The 16,435-nt window shown below is 34.5% G+C and overlaps 1 protein-coding gene across 1 annotated transcript in view; it reads left to right on the forward strand.

Moving 5' to 3' along the window:
• HNRNPLL (heterogeneous nuclear ribonucleoprotein L like) overlaps positions 1–15,108 on the forward strand; it is a 45,876-nt gene extending 30,768 nt beyond the window's left edge. The window contains exons 8-13 of the mRNA XM_023735835.1: positions 2,831–3,048; positions 5,704–5,825; positions 6,318–6,519; positions 7,185–7,242; positions 7,336–7,434; positions 12,842–15,108. Coding sequence (XP_023591603.1) covers positions 2,831–3,048; positions 5,704–5,825; positions 6,318–6,519; positions 7,185–7,242; positions 7,336–7,434; positions 12,842–12,897 — 755 coding nt within the window. The 3' untranslated portion in view covers positions 12,898–15,108. The remainder of the gene's footprint in view (positions 1–2,830; positions 3,049–5,703; positions 5,826–6,317; positions 6,520–7,184; positions 7,243–7,335; positions 7,435–12,841) is intronic.
• The last annotated feature ends 1,327 nt before the right edge of the window (positions 15,109–16,435 follow it).

The following is a 16,435-nucleotide window of genomic DNA, read 5'->3' on the forward strand; positions in this document are numbered from 1 at the left end:
ATTCAGTGGTTTATTTTAGTAGTATAAATCTATGCTTATCATTGGAATTCTTTTAAGTCTTTTAATTTGGGGAAGCCCAACCTTAATGAAATGAACTGGTAGCAGTGCTCATACTTGAACAATGGCAAAAATGAATATACAGATTTATTTGCTGTGAGCCTAAGAAAAGTTTATATGTTCATCGTTAGCATCTTTGGTTATGGTTCCCGGACCAAAGATTTCAAAGTTCAAAGATGAGAAACACTTCTAGAATATAATAACATCATCTTATGTATGTAGCATTTTCCCACATTAATTGAATTTTTTAAATACCTGAAGAATTAATCTTTTAAGCGTCAAAACTGTTTGCATTAACTGTTTAGTAAAGAAAGCTTTTAAAATTCTTTCCTGTCTTCTCAAACAGTATAGATAACAATTTAAATAATATGTTGTTAGTTGCTGTCAGGTCAGCCTCCTACTCATGGTGACCCCATGCCCAACGGGACTGGACCATTGTGATCAATAGAGTTTACACTGACCGATTTTCAGAAGTAGATTGCCAGGCCTTTCTTCCAAGTCAGTCTTAGCCTGGAAGCCCTACTGAAACCTCATCAGCATCATAGCAACACCCAAGCCTCCACTGACCAGATAGGTGGTGGCTGCACTTGAGGTGCATTGGCTGGTAAATGAACCTGGTCTGTTCATGGAAGGTGAGAATTCCACCGCTGAACCACCACTGTTGTTGTTGGGTACTGTCGAGTTGATTTTCGACTCATAGTGGCCCAATGTGACAGAGTCGAGCTGTGTCATAGAGTTTTTTTTTTCCCCTCAGAATTTTCTTGGCTGTAATCTTTATGGAGTGCCACCAGGGCTCCTTTTTAAGTACTGTAGGTAACGTAATTGCAAACATCAGTTATTCTCTTGGACTGAATTTGGTTGTTACCTAGAGTAGTGGTTCTCAAAAGGTTTTGGACCTTGGCCAGCTTAAGCAAAGTGAAAGTTCCATTGTCCACCTACCTCACATTTTTCCATTTTCCATGAAGAAGAAAATTCAGTAACAATCATAAAGTATCATTACTGTATAAGCAAATGGTAGTGGTGGTGTTTGGAGGGGGCAATATAATACATATACATTCTTTTGCAATAAGAATAAGAATGATTGATATTTGAACTTTTGTGCATATATAATGGTGTCAATTAGAGGCCAGCATATGCATAGTTACTAGCAAGTAACTTTCCATGAACTGTGTTGATTGTCTTGATAAGCTACGAGGTATCAACAAGAAGAGCAGTTGAAAACCATGGCCAATTTAAGGCAGTGCTGAAGCTGATGCATTGATAAAGTATCCCTCCCTAAAACTGCAGGAATTCAAACAGTGTTGCGTGTGCTCAGTGGTAGTGTTGCTGTGTTGTTGTGAATGGCAGCTGTAATCAGAGTACTGACTGGCATCTACCATAAGCTGTATAATAGCATGCTGATCTTAGTTGAATACCCAACTTTAATAGTCATTGGTAATTCACTTAGTAGATAACAGATATTTCTTAGTCCTACAAAAAAATGGAAGTCAGTGACACGCATTATTTTCCTCTTGAGAAATGAGGAAAGGACTTGAGTTTTTGGATTGGTTTCTTGCACATTTGGAAGACCTTTGCGTGTACCCCGGACTATGTTTCTGTAATCACTAACTCAGGGTCACCTAAGATGTGTAAGGTTTATGTTTCTAAACTACATGTCTCCATCATAGTTGTTTCTGAGTTCTTATGCCTCTTGTCTTGCTGCTGTAAATGTGCCCTGTGCCTCCTTTTGGTATCACAGTTTCTCCAAACTCCCTTACTCCTTTCCATTCCATACTCTGGCTTTATTTTTCTTGTTACTTCTGATCTTTTGTGGATAAGCAACCAGATAAATAACTGAAGTTAACAAAATTGACTCTTAATGAGGTTTCTCATGTAAGAGACTTAGATTTGTATGTGTGTGTGTGTCTGTGTTTCTGTGACAAGAGTTTCAGCTACTCAGAGGCATTATTTTCTTCTGGGTTCTTGACGTTCGAAAAATGGAGATTGCTGAATAATAAGATAGTTTGGGTAGGGGAGGTGTTAACTAAGCCTAGGGTTTTAGTTTCCTCAATTAGAATTAGGAGATTAAATGCTAACCTGAAAGTTCATTACAGTAAAATATGTTCAAGGAGACAACTTTTCAGTGGAACTAAAAGTGTTCTGTTTGTTTATCTATATAGAGATACAGAGGTAGTTTCCTAGATTTCACTATTTTTATTACATTACTTCTCCAAAAGACTACTACACTGGCAGAGGTTTTTTGCTCTTTTTTGTTTTGTTGTTTTTATTTGAGGTATAATTTATATATGGAGGCAGAAAGTTTAACGTAGATTTTTTTACCCCTCTATCTAATCTCATATGCTTTGTTTTGTTAGGTAAACTAATATGTAGTATATGAATTTGTAGGTTGATATATTTAGGTCAATGTTTATTGGACCTGGTACAAATAAGTATAGCCTGTTGCTGTCGAGTCGGTTCTGACTCATAGCGACCCTATAGGACAGAGTAGAACTGCCCTATAGGGTTTCTAAGGAGGGGCTGGTGGATTCTAACTGCTGACCTTTTGGTTAGCAGCCTGAACTCTTAACAGCTGTGCCACCAGGGCTCCCAAATAAGTATAGATTTTATTAATTTCCCACAGGTTATATTTAAATATTCACGTTTAAGTTTTCCTTGGACATACATCAAACTAGCTAAAACTAAGAGTTTTTTTTTGTGTTTGTGGGGAAGTGTATCTGTTGGAGTATTTACAAATGGAATTATACTTTGTTTTTGTTTTAAATCATTTTTATAGGATCCCATGGTCCATTATTGCCTTTACCAAGTCGTTACAGAATGGGCTCTCGAGATACACCTGAGCTTGTTGCATATCCATTACCACAGGCTTCTTCCTCTTACATGCATGGAGGAAATCCCTCTGGTTCAGTTGTAATGGTTAGTGGATTACATCAACTAAAAATGAATTGTTCAAGAGTCTTCAACCTATTCTGCTTATATGGAAATATTGAAAAGGTAAGTCTCATTTTATATATTAGTTTCTTTTGCTAGGACATCTAATAGGACATTCTGAAAAGACTGCAAATATCTAAATGTCTTCTTTTTGTAACTCTACTGTGTGGGAACACCAGAAATTATTTTTTATTGGTAAGTGATAAGTATAGTTTGTTGGTACTAAACATATATTCTTAATAACTAATATAAAAAGAAGCCCCAAACAGTAGTTTAATCAACTTTAATATTAGAGGCATAGAGCCTATATTTATGATCGCTTTGATGATACGCTAGCATTTAAAATGTTGAAGTAGGGGATTTGAAGGAGTATTTACTTTCACGGAGCTAGGTATACATAAACATGGTTCAGAGCTTATCCACAAGTCGTGAATTTTAGGAGAGTTCTAGGATTTTATACATTTATTTCTTAAACACTAGGGTTCTAGTATTTTCTGAGGAACAATGTGCTTTTTTTTAGCTCAATCAGTATTTGAAACTGAGCCACTTTGATAGAATGTCCAAACTTTTTGGCCAGAGGTTTGCACTCAAAAAGTAGCAGAACATTTAAAATTTACATATTTTGAAGGTCTTTAAAGATTGTAACTTTATTTTTGCTAGGTAGTTCTCTGATTCCCCAAAATCTGTGATGTTTTATTCCTCATGTCTCACAAATACTTAGAATAGTGTTAGAACTTAGTCAATGCTAAAATCTTTTTGAAAGGATCACGGAACATTAAACTGGAGAAATGAGTGATAGTCATAAATTACTAGTTGTTTGGTACACTTGCTAGTTTGAGTTTGAAAGCTAGAGTAATGTTTTTCCCCCACTGTTGTGTTAATCGATTTTAGTGTTCTTCTCAACAGTAAAAAAAAAGTGCATGCATGTGAATTGTTAAGTGTGTGAGAGGGTGAGCATGGCTTGAAAAATTGGTATTCTTTGTTAATTCTAAAGCTTTCTTGATCTGAGAAAGCAACTTGGGAAATCTCTGAGACAAGAATTTTCTTACCGTAATTATTTGACCACATTAAAAAAACAAAACAAAAAAGAAAGCTCCACATTTGGTCTGGGAGATAACATATAACTTATAACTGCTTACATAACTGGCCAAGAATACACGGGACAGATGGGCGACACTGGAAAAAGTGGTTCAGATTTTTCTGCTACAGACATTTATCTTATACCCGGGTGTTTAGTTAAGATCTAGGAAATGCATGCTTGATAACTAAATGGGCTTTAATGTATATTTTAATCATCTTTACATAGTGTTACTTTTTTACTTGTGCTTTTCACATTTATAGACAACCAGAATTAGGTAGTTCAATCAATATCTTTAGTAGGTCTCTATCTTTTGTGTTATAAATTAATTGTCTCATATGTTTAGAAACCTAAATCACTTTTTTCTAATACAACTTTTCTGTGTGTTATTTGACCAGTTCTAGTCTCTGTTACTCTACATCTCCTCACAAGTTATTTTTAAACATTTTAAAATAATGCATTATGGTAACATTAAACTCAAGCTATTAAAATCCTTTAAAGATCTGTATAGTTAATTTTTCCTTATTTTTTTCTTTTGTGATTTACCAGTAAAAGAACTACGTATTTAATACATATGTTTAGTCACTAGTAGGTTTGTTGGTTGTTATTGGGTTAAATTAAGGTAGAGGAATTTTACCTACAAAAAAGACAAGTGATTTCAAATAAAGCTGAAAAATCCTGGTAGGATTGAGTTTTGTTCAAGTACAGGAGTAGTATTAAAGTGCAGAGATAGTCCATGAAAATTGATAGTTGCAGTGATGGAAGAAATGCTGTGTTACATTTGTTGTATATATATACTCTCAGTATTCCTTTGAGAATGACAGATAAGAAGGAAGTATGTTCAAGGTGTCACATATATTGTACTTAATAGCTACTGTTGATAGGGCTAGGCACTATTTCGAGTGATTGCCGTATTTTATCCCCTCTAACCCTTGTAGCGTTATATACTAAAATTGGAATAATATGAGAGATTGAGTATGGCTTCTGCTCAAGATGTCATGAAAACGTGAAGTGTTCCCTACTTTTTAAACTGCCTCTACCTTGCATAGGCCTTCCCTGGCCATGCCATTTCCTGTTATTTCTTACATAGCATTGTATTTATTGCCTTAACAGCACTCTGCATAGTCTGTAATTGTTATTTATTGGCTGCTTTTTGATTTCTGACCTGCCTACTAGAATATAAGCTTCAAAAAGACCTTGTCTATTATGTTAATCATTAAATCCCTAGTACCTAGCACAGTGCTTATTAAAACATATTAGACACTTAAGAAGTATTTGTCAAATGAGTAAGTATTGATGTCCTGCCAAGTATTTATCACTTCCATTTTACGGGGACAGTCTGTGGCTCAGAGAAGTTAAGTAAATTACCCCAAATTGCACAATCAGTAAGTAATGGAGCCTGGGCGAAGTGTGTGCATTTCTTCAGTGTGCTGTACAATAGTCAAAATTAGTCTTCCTTTTTAACATACTGAATTTTAGTAAGAGTTAAGGATGTCTTTTAACACAGCAGAATAAAGTGAAGATTTCCAGATGCTCTGTATTTCACTTTAACTGCTTAAATCATACTACTTTTTAAAAAATTCCGTTATTGTAAAAGGAAATTATAAATGCTCACCTTTTTTGGATTTTTGTGTTTACAGGTAAAATTTATGAAGACCATTCCGGGTACAGCACTGGTAGAGATGGGTGATGAGTATGCTGTAGAAAGAGCTGTCACACACCTTAATAATGTCAAATTATTTGGGAAAAGACTTAATGTTTGGTAATTATTTATCTTAAATGATAAGTTTTAAAAATATTTTATAATTTTTTAGATCTCTGTCCTTCCTGTTAGAGACATTGAATTTGACTTCAGATTATTTTAGTATAACTGAGAGCATATCAAACTAACAGCTGTAGTATTGTTATTTTAGACAAAATACTAGGGTCATGTAGTTCAGAATTTGTTTACCTATACCTAGTTTTTAGTTTTATGATTATAAAACAGCATGTTAAAATGGAATAATTATTATGTTAAAGTTTTCTAATATGATAATAATAGATTTTCCTTTTAATTGATGTCTAAACTGTAAAAATGATTGATTATAATTCAAACTAAATACTCAGTTTAAATAGCTTTGTAAGTCCCCAGTCCCTCTTTTTTTTTTTTTTTTAAAGATTGATGTCAGTAAAATATGTTAGCATTTTGAGACTATTTGTTGCTTTTTATCGAACAGAAAGTATGATCTGTATGCTTTTCTTTTCCAATCTTTAGTGTATCTAAACAACATTCAGTTGTTCCAAGTCAGATATTTGAGTTGGAGGATGGTACAAGTAGCTACAAAGATTTTGCAATGAGCAAAAATAATCGCTTTACAAGTGCCGGCCAAGCATCTAAGAACATAATCCAGCCACCCTCTTGCGTGCTGCATTATTATAATGTTCCATTGTGTGTCACAGAAGAGACCTTCACAAAGGTAGGCATTAACTACTGAAATACAAATGTGTGTAGAATGTTGCTGTTTCCTGTTTTAAAATGTATTTTAGCTTTATTTTAAAGTCTTCTTGCTCTTTTTGTTTTCTGCTTTTGATATTATTAGTATTCTTTTATTTACTTGGTACTGTATAGTTCATTATTTGACCATTGTACTGTTTTGGCCTTCATTCTTCCTTGGTCTTTTGGCTCAGTCCTTTTGAGATTTGGAATTAGAACGAGATACCCTTATTCCTGTATTTAGAAAATTCTTTTACCGTGTTCTTAAATTTACCTATAAGAAAAATTTATGTAACTAAAAAATAACTAATTGTAAATAATGCTTTAGAAAAGAACTGGTTTTCTGAAACTCCACTCCCTTTCTTATGTACTAGATAAATCCTAGTCAGCTCTGAGAATATACATTTCAGTTACAAATCTGTGCTTTTATTGTTCAGCACTAAATAATTTAGTTTATAGAATTTCACTATTTTTAATTGATTTTCACATACAACTTGATATTAATCTAAAAATGCATTTGATTTAACTCATTCATGCCAAACTCAAAACTTAAATTCTGCAATAAAGTTTATTTCCTAAAAAAAGTAGAAATGTTGTTATTATTATTTTGGTCATGTTTTTTCATGAATTTTTACATTTCTTTGACAGTTGTGTAATGACCATGAAGTTCTTACATTCATCAAATATAAAGTGTTTGATGCAAAACGTAAGTGGACATTCCCTCCTTGTAAGTTTCTGGTTAGTTGATGGCAAGCAAAAAACAACTGGGCATGCATTTCTTTGTTTTGTTTTGTTGTAGCTTCTGCCAAAACACTTTCTGGGCTATTAGAATGGGAGTGCAAAACTGATGCGGTGGAAGCCCTTACAGCACTTAATCACTACCAAATAAGAGTTCCAAGTAAGTAAGATGGTTTATTTGTGTCAAAATTATTTAATGGAAATTAACCTTCAGAAACATTGGAAATTTTAAAATAACATTTATGAGGATTTTTTTTTCAATATAAAACCAAAAAAAGAACCAAACCCATTGCTATCGAGTTGATTCTGACTCATAGCGACCCTATAGGACACAGTAGAACTGCCCCATAGAGTTTCCAAAGAGTGGTTGGTAGATTCAAACTGCCAACCTTTTGGTTAGCAGCCAAGCTCTTAACCACTGCACCACCAGGGCTCCTTTTTTAATGTAGGGAAGTATAAAAAAGGAAAAAAAGACATATAATCTCACAGCCCAGATTATCTGTGTTTTAGTTACCTATTGCTGTGCAACAAATTACCACACAAGTTAGCAGTTTAAAAAAGCAAACATTATTATCTCACTGTTTCTGAGGGTTAGTAATCTGGATGCAGTTTAGCTGGGGGATTGTTCTGGTTCAGGATTTCTCTTGAGGTTGCAGTCAAGCTGTTGTCTGGGTCTGCAGTCATCTCAAACCTCTACTGGGCCTGGAGAATTCATTTCCAAGATCACTCGTGGTTTTGGCAGGCCTCAGTTCCTTGTGACATGGTTCTTTTCATGGTAGCTGGCTTCCCGCTGAGTGGATGATCCAAGAGAGATGAGAACAAGAGACCAACACGGAAGCTACCAAGTCTTTTATAACCGAGTGTTAGAAGTGACATGTTGTTGTTGTTAGGTGCCGTCAAGTCATTTCCGATTCATAGCGACCGTGTGTACAACAGAACAAAACACTGCCCGGTCCTGCGCCATCCTCTTGATGGTTGCTACAGAAGTGACATACTATCATTTATTCTGTATTCTACTGGTCACACAGACCAACCTTGGTACAGTGTGAGTTTATTGGAGTCATTTTGGAGGCTGGCTCCCACAGTCCCTATTGGCCATTTTAGAAGAAAGCAGTACCTGCATATGTTGAGAAAACTCAAACAGTAACACAGTAAGGTACAAAATGAAAAGTTAAAGCTTTTCACACCTCCAGCCTTTTTTTTGTCTCCTCTTTTCTCTTTCCTCCCCATTGTGTGTATATAGTTGAGTCTCATTATTTGCAGTAGTTATTAAGTTGCCTTGAACATTGATTTAGTGAATACTGAACCATTGCTCTAGGGAAATACAGGGTTAGGTTCCTGTAAGCCTCTGGTCGCAATATTTTCATCAACTGATCAATACAGAACCTTGTTTTTTGTGTATTTCTGTTTAAAGATGCCATATTTAATATATAATGTGGATTCATTAACATTGATCTCACAGTCAGCAGACTGTAACCCATGCCTGAATGAGAAGCTTATCTAACACACGTATTTTCTCTGGAAGGCACATCACAGCCTTCTTGTGATTAGGAACAGTAGACAGCAACTCAGCACTATGCTTGAGGGCCTTTTTTTTTTTTTTTTTTTTTTTTGTGGTAAAATATATGTAGGAGAACATTTGCCGTTTTAACCATTTTTAAGTGTACAATTCAGTAACATTAATTACATCTACCATGTTGTGCAAGCATCACTAGTATCAAATTCCCAAAGTTTTTCATCACCCTAAACAGAAATTCACTACCCCTTAAGCAACAACTCCGTTTTTTCCTTCCTCCAGGCCCTGATAGCCAGTAATAAACTTCTGTCTTTATGCACTTGCCTGTTCTAGATATTTTGCATAAGTACGATCATGCAGTATTTGTCCTTCTGTGTTTGACTTGAGGGCCATTTTAAACAATGAAACTACCAACAAAAAGTGCAGAAGATAAAAAATGTGGCGTTAAGTAAATGATGAAAAGGACACTTGTTTACTGAAGCAAGAAGGCAGAGTGTCCCCTTGTGCAACCTCAGCTAGGAGCGTGCACTTTGGGCAGCTCAAATTTTTTGTGCCCCTGCACGTTATTGAGAAAACATAATTAAAAACAAAATCTACTGCCAACCCAGATACACTCTGCACAAAAGTAGAACAGAAAAAAAAAGTTTTATTATTGGATAAGCATTAAGCCAGAATGTAATTTACATCACAGGCAGTCCACTAAAGAGACTAAAGACAGATTTTATCCTTTTACGTAGTCAAGCGGATATAACCTATTTTATACGTGTTCTCAAGAGAAATGATAACTAATCCTCAGGACGACTTGACAGTGCCATTTATTATTTATCCTAAATTCACCTGATAATTAGAATAGCCACCTGTGTTTGCTAACGGCCTTTATCCAAAGACAAACATAAATGAATAAATTTTCCTTATTTTTATGAAGAGGAGATAGGTTTGCAAACTGGAGCCACGTGCTAGCTGGAGTTAGGCTTCTGGCCTCTCGGGACACTGGGAAATAGGGGTGCTCTCTTTCTTGAGTACATTTCAAAGACATGGCTTCCAAGTCCTTGAGGAAACATTCCTAGGTTGTAAAATTGACAAGAACCTTATTTAGCCTTTAAAAAGATTTACATACATTTCTAAGAGGCAGAGAAAGAAACTTAGAATTACAAGCATTCTAAAGTAAATGCTGTAAGAAAGGAGGAGGGCCTTTTCCCTTTTTTCAAGAGAATTAAGCCTCTTTTTCTTTTCCTTCTTTCTTGTAATTTCTGTTTGCCCTTGCAGTATTGATTTTGGAATTACAAATAAATTTTAGCAAGTAGGCAAATTCACAAGTATCGAATCCGTGAGTAATAAGGATCGATTGTATCTACGTGTTTTAAATTTACAGAGTGGTTCTTTCATAACATATGGTACTATGCTTTGTTAACTTTGTTGTTTTAACTAAATACATCTTGGAGCCATTTCTGTATCAGCATATGCAAAGCTACTTTTTAAAAAGAATTTACAGAATATTTATTCATAGTAGTGGTACAGTTTATTTACCAGTTTCTCACTGATGAACACTTTGGTTGTTTCCAATATGTCCTTATAGTTGTAATTTTAAAAGTGTGTTTGTAGGGCAGTTTCCTAGCAGTGGAGGGCATGTTGTTATTGTTAGGTGCCCTCAAGTTGTTTTGGACTCTTAGTGATCCCATATGACAAAGTAGAAGTGCCCCATAGGGTTTTCTAGGCTGTAATCTTTGTGGGAGCAGATCACCAGGTCTTTCTCCCACTGATCTGCTGAGTGGGTTTGAGCCACCAACCTTCAGGTTAGCAGCTGAGTGCTTAACCATTGTGCCATCAGAGCTCCTTAGTGGAGGGCATAAAAGTTTATATTTTGAAAGATGTGACTAGATTACTCTTTAGAAAGGTCGTATCTGTTTACATTCCTGGGTGTGGTATATAACAATGCCCATTGCCCAACCCTATTACGGTCATTGAATGTTTTCAGACTTTCAGTTTTTGCCAATAATAGATGAAAAATGATAACCCATTGTTTTAATTTGTATCAGATGAAATTGTCACCTTTTGTTGATTCTCTTCATCCTGTGCTCCTAAAGTTCAATGGCAAATGACCCCCTTTTTTTTGTTTTCTTTTTATTATTATTATTGTACTTTAGATGAAGGTTTACAGAACAGATTAGCTTCTCATTAAACAATTAGTACACGTATTGTTTTGTGACATTGGTTACCAACCCCACGACATGTTAGCACTCTCCCCTTCTTAACCTTGGGTTCCCAATTACCAGCTTTCCTGTCCCCTCCTTGCCCCTGGGCTGGTGTGCCCCTTTAGTCTTGTTTTGTTTTATGGCCTGTCTAAACTTTGGCTGAAGGGTGAACCTCAGGAGTGACTTCATTACTGAGCTAAAAGGGTGTCCAGGGGCCATACTCTTGGGGTTTCTCCAGTCTCAGTCAGGCCAGTAAGTCTGGTCTTTTTTTGTGAGTTAGAATTTTGTTCTACATTTTTCTCCAGCTCTGAAATGACCTCTTTTTTACGAGGTGAAGAATACTCAAGTATTTAACTTTTGAAACTTTGTGCTGTGTGATATACTTTGATCCTGGATCAAAAGGGTGTTAATACTGTATTTTTTTTTTTATAAAATAATAGAGGAAAATTATTACTGATTTTACTGGGTGTGATGGAGGAATGGTGGTTAAGAAATAAGAAGAAGAAAAATGCACACTGAGGGAATTATGGGTACAATAACATACCTAGGATTTGCTTTAAATATTCCAACCCCCCAAAGACTGTGTGTGGAGGATGGGTAGATGAAGCAAGACCGTCTAATGTTGATAATTATTGAAGTAATAGGAATAGTTTATCTTATCTTACTTTTGGTCTCCAAACTACGTTTTGAGTAGTGAATCAGGCTTAATTTTTGATTAAAAAAAACCCAAATCAAAACCCGTGGCAGTCGAGTCGATTCCGATCATAGCGACCCTATAGCACAGAGTAGAACTGCCCTATAGGGTTTCCAAGGAGTGCCTGGTGGATTTGAACTGCTAATCTTTTGGTTAGCAGCTGAGCTTTTACCCACTACGCCACCAGGGTTTCCTAATAGAACTGCCCCACAGGGTTTCCAAGGAGCAACTGGTGGATTCAAACTGCCGACCTTTTGGTTAGCAGCCAAGCTCTTAACCACTGCACCACCAGGGGGATGAAAAGTTGATTCTGACTCATAGGAAAATTTTAAGACATTAAAATTATATGCGTATTTGCCACATACATTCCAGATAGTGTATGGATTGTAAATTTCTTGGAGATGGGGACAATTATTTATCTTTTTATCCTCTGCAGTGTCTTGCAAATAACTTGTTGCAAATACTTGTTTTCCTTTATGGGAATTTATTTTTTTATTTTTTTTAACCTTAAGGAGCTATAACTTTCAATAGTAAAATTCTGGTGCATTAAGATACCAGAATTGTTTCTTTGCTTTGATTTTCTTGTATAATCGGTCGATAAAGAGTTATCTCTGCCTGCTCTAAAAAATTAAAGAAAATTTTATAAAATGGAAGTATTTTTGTGAATTACACCCCAATTCTTTTGGTATTTCAGACCCTTTATGTCCTGTTGATGATCTGAGATTGAATACTAGATCTTCTGGGACCTTTTGGGCTTGTGGATGTCTTCATGTACATTCCGGTCTTGTCCCACTCCCAAGCTGTATTTGAATTGACTTTAGAAAGGAGTTACCTTTGGCAGTATTTTCTGCACAGTGAACTTTGCTGATTTGTATGTATGATTTATTTGTAATGATCGGTTCATTCACTAAATGTTGAGTGCCTTCTATATGCCAGGTAATGTTCAGGACAGTAGGAATGTAGCAATGAGCAAAGTCTCTGCCTTCGTGGAGCTTACCTTCTAGTAGATATGAACAAAAATATCTCCTTACCTTAGACAATTTTTCTTCTTTATATTCTTGCTTCTAATATTAATAAAAAGGTAAAATAATTTATTCTGCTAATTCAAGGTGGTCTGAAAGTTTGATGAAGGTGAACTAACATAAACTTTTTTAAATTTTTACAGATGGTTCCAATCCATACACACTGAAGCTTTGCTTTTCTACGTCATCCCATTTATAAGAAGAGATGAGCATGTTAGAATTTATGTTCACCTTTATTACAGTTTTAAAGCTTACACTTCATTTAAAAAATCTAAAGTGGTTGATCTAATGTTGCCTTGCTTACTTTGATTTAAGATCCTGTTCTGTAATAAACATATTTTGCCTCAAGTAAATTTGTTGTAAACTTAAATATTGAATTGTTTTCATTTTAAAATAGAATATCATAATGTAGACTATCTACAGCTTCATTGTAGATTATGCAAATATATGATTTCTAACCTTATTGCTATAATTTTTCTTTCACAGTGAAAATACATTTGCATTCTTAATGCTAATTATCCACAAGTATTTTTCCATTGTGTATGAGATTAATGCAGGTGAAAGTATTGCGTTTTAATATTATAGAATTCCTATTATATGTTTAAGTATGTTGCAGTTACTCATATTAAACATAGCTTGTATTTATTATTTTAATCAGGTTTGAGAATAACATTGCACATATTGAATTTTAAGTACTACAGAGATTTATCTGATTTTATATTTCTGAAAGGCTAACAGACATGGATACACGTGTACAGTATTCACTCAAACTTATTTAAATTGGTGTTTTTTGTTTTTTTTAAGTCATTGTCCATTTGTATTGACATGCCTCTATCTGTTTCTAGTTCCAGTTTGGAGATTATAAATTTATAATGTTACAGCAACGAGTTAATGTGTTCCTCTTTATTTGTTGCATGTGACTTAATCTTGAAAATACGCCTGATACTTGACATTGAGATTTTAATAGAAGTTATGATTAACAGTTCCTCTTCTAGAAAATAATCTGGGATTCATGGATGGTCTTTAGGGAGTCTGAACCCCCTAAAGTTGTATGTAGAATTTTGGGTATTTGCATTTTTATTTTTTACTCTTGGATCCATCAGTAATATATGTATTTTTCTATATGGTGCAAGGTGTAAGGATCTAATTTTATTTTTATTCCAAACAAATAGCTATTTGTCTCAACACCATTTATTAAACATTCTTTCTTCAACTGGATTTGTTCTTTTCTTTTTTATGAAAATACTATACATAGGCAAATAAGATTTAAGGACTAAACATGGTAGTAAGAGACTATAGTATACTTGTTTCAAGTTTACTGCTTTTTTAGAATAGAAAACTGATGTCATATTCATCTTTAAGAGAAGGGAGTATTATATGTATCATGGACGTGGAATAACTATGAAGTCTATAGTTGGCAATAGCAATTTTGTGGTCTTGAGACTTTTAAATAAATTGAAAAATAAAAGTTTCACTTAGATCTTTTGTAAAGACTTTATTTTGGATTTTAATGTAAAAAAGGCAGTTTGCCTTTGCTCCTTCTGGAAATGAGTAATAGTTTTAAAAAATGTAAAGAGCTGTTTGATAGAAAGTTTAGGTTGAAACCAAACACACACTTACAGTTACTTCCTCTTGAATTTTGACAGCAGTAGACCAATGTCCCTTTAGCTCTCTAAACATGTAGAAAAATTTCAATGGGATCTAGAAGCATTTCAGATCCTTATCATGGACCCACTTATGCCAAGGGTAACTTAAGTGTGAACTGTAAATGTATGATACTGGATTATGTATGTTTCTTACTCATTGGTAATTTAATACCTAACTTTATGTAACTTTAAACAAACCTTTTTCCCCCCACAAATATTTTCTACATTTGTTGCAAAATTGAAATATCTTAACTTTAAAAGGCAACTTGTGGACTTGTGTAATAGTTGTCTCCCTTCCTTCTCCTCCTCTGACAGCTAACATGTCAGTGTTACAGATTTTTTGTGTCTAAGATTTTAGGAAACAAACCTGTGGATAGTGGCAGGGCTTGTTTAATTTAGATCTGCTTTAAGTGATGTTGACTTTTAGATGTGAACTCTGTGTTAATGCTCTCTCCCCAACACAAACACAAGGGAGTTCCTCAGGAGTAAACTAGTAAGTTAGGCCTCGCTGCAGTGATCTCTGGGCTGGTATATCAGCCCTATATTGCTGTTGTCACTCATGTCTTTGCAACTTGGGCAAAGTGAATGGAGCCTGCTTTCACAGCACTCCGTCTTTCCTTAGCCTTGACAATAACTTTCTTTCTTGTATTTTTGTGGCCTTTCCTATCTTTTTGCTTTTAGGAGAACATGAAATAACAGATTTTTAGAGTTGTAAAGAGTAAGTACTGGCTCTGAGTTTATTTTTTTTTTTTATTTGAAATCCAGTCTACATGTCCAAATGAGTTATATTTATATTCATATATATGTATATGAATATAAATTATTTGATAATCTGCCAAACCAAATTATGGAATATGAGCTGCTTTTTAAAATTCCCATTTATATATTTGCAACTTAAAAATTCGATCTACTATGTAAATCTTTTTTTGTTATATAGAACTGTCAGTTGAATTAAATAAAACAAAGTACAGAATTAGTAGCAATTCCTGATTTGAAAACTTACATAGCTCTCTTGTGCTGTGACACAGCTATCAGATAGGCCAAGCTGCTGAACAGTCTTGAAATACTTGCTTTGAGTCAATATGATAATTTGATAGTAATTTCTTATTGCCCCCAGTAATACCAAGAGAAATCAAGAGGCAATATTAATTATTTCTGGGGAGTAGCTATGTTTTATTGAGAGCCTAGAGAATAAGTAAATGGCTTGAAAGATTATGATTGTTAGCATAATTTTAGTGTAACTTATTAGATATTTAAATACCTGGGGAATAGCTTTGGAGCTATAAAACTTTATTATAATTTATGATCATGAAACTTAGCTTATTATGATAATTTCTGGATGTGGTTTTCATTATTTGAGATAGCCTTTTTCCTAGGAGAGTAGGGGAAGAAAAAAGACTAGGTAATGCCTGTATTGCACAGTACTGTACTATTTGGCAGTGAAGCTCAACATTAGCTGCATTTCTAACATTCAAAGCAAATTATATTATTCATTGATTTCCATGTAGAGTTTATCTGTGATTTTATGATGTCACACGTCATGAATGTAAAGCAGATACGGTTATTTTTGTTATAACTTAGGAGATGTAAAGGAAAAACAACAATTGAAACAAAAATGTCAGCTTCTACAAAAACCATTTTAGAAATGTCACTTGCAGCTATTTGGTCTCTTGGACATTTAACTCATTTGTCCAACATCTATGAAGTGCATGCAGTACAAGCTTGTGCAAATGGCTAGCTTTTAAAAGTCAACAGGTTAATTTAAGCTTATAAAGGAAGCAACAGAAAAATGGCAAAGGCATTTTTCCAGATACAAGGTGAAACACTGTATGAGAAACTGAAATTGATTAGCGAGTCTTTGTGTAATATAACCTGTTTTGAGTTTTATGAATTCCACTATAAAATGGAAAAATGAGGTCAAGGAATGATTGGCACTGTGGGGATTGGGGTGGAAAACAGGTAAAATAATTCTATTTCACGTATTAGGGATGACAGACCCAGATACTGCGATCTGCTCAAGTTTAATGAAGCATATATATAGGAAAATTACAACTTAAAGTTAAATTTGACTTAGATTGCAGATGTTAATCC

This window comes from Trichechus manatus, unplaced genomic scaffold (genome assembly GCF_000243295.1).
Source record: "Trichechus manatus latirostris isolate Lorelei unplaced genomic scaffold, TriManLat1.0 scaffold00005, whole genome shotgun sequence".
In the NCBI taxonomy this organism is placed as follows: domain Eukaryota; kingdom Metazoa; phylum Chordata; class Mammalia; order Sirenia; family Trichechidae; genus Trichechus; species Trichechus manatus.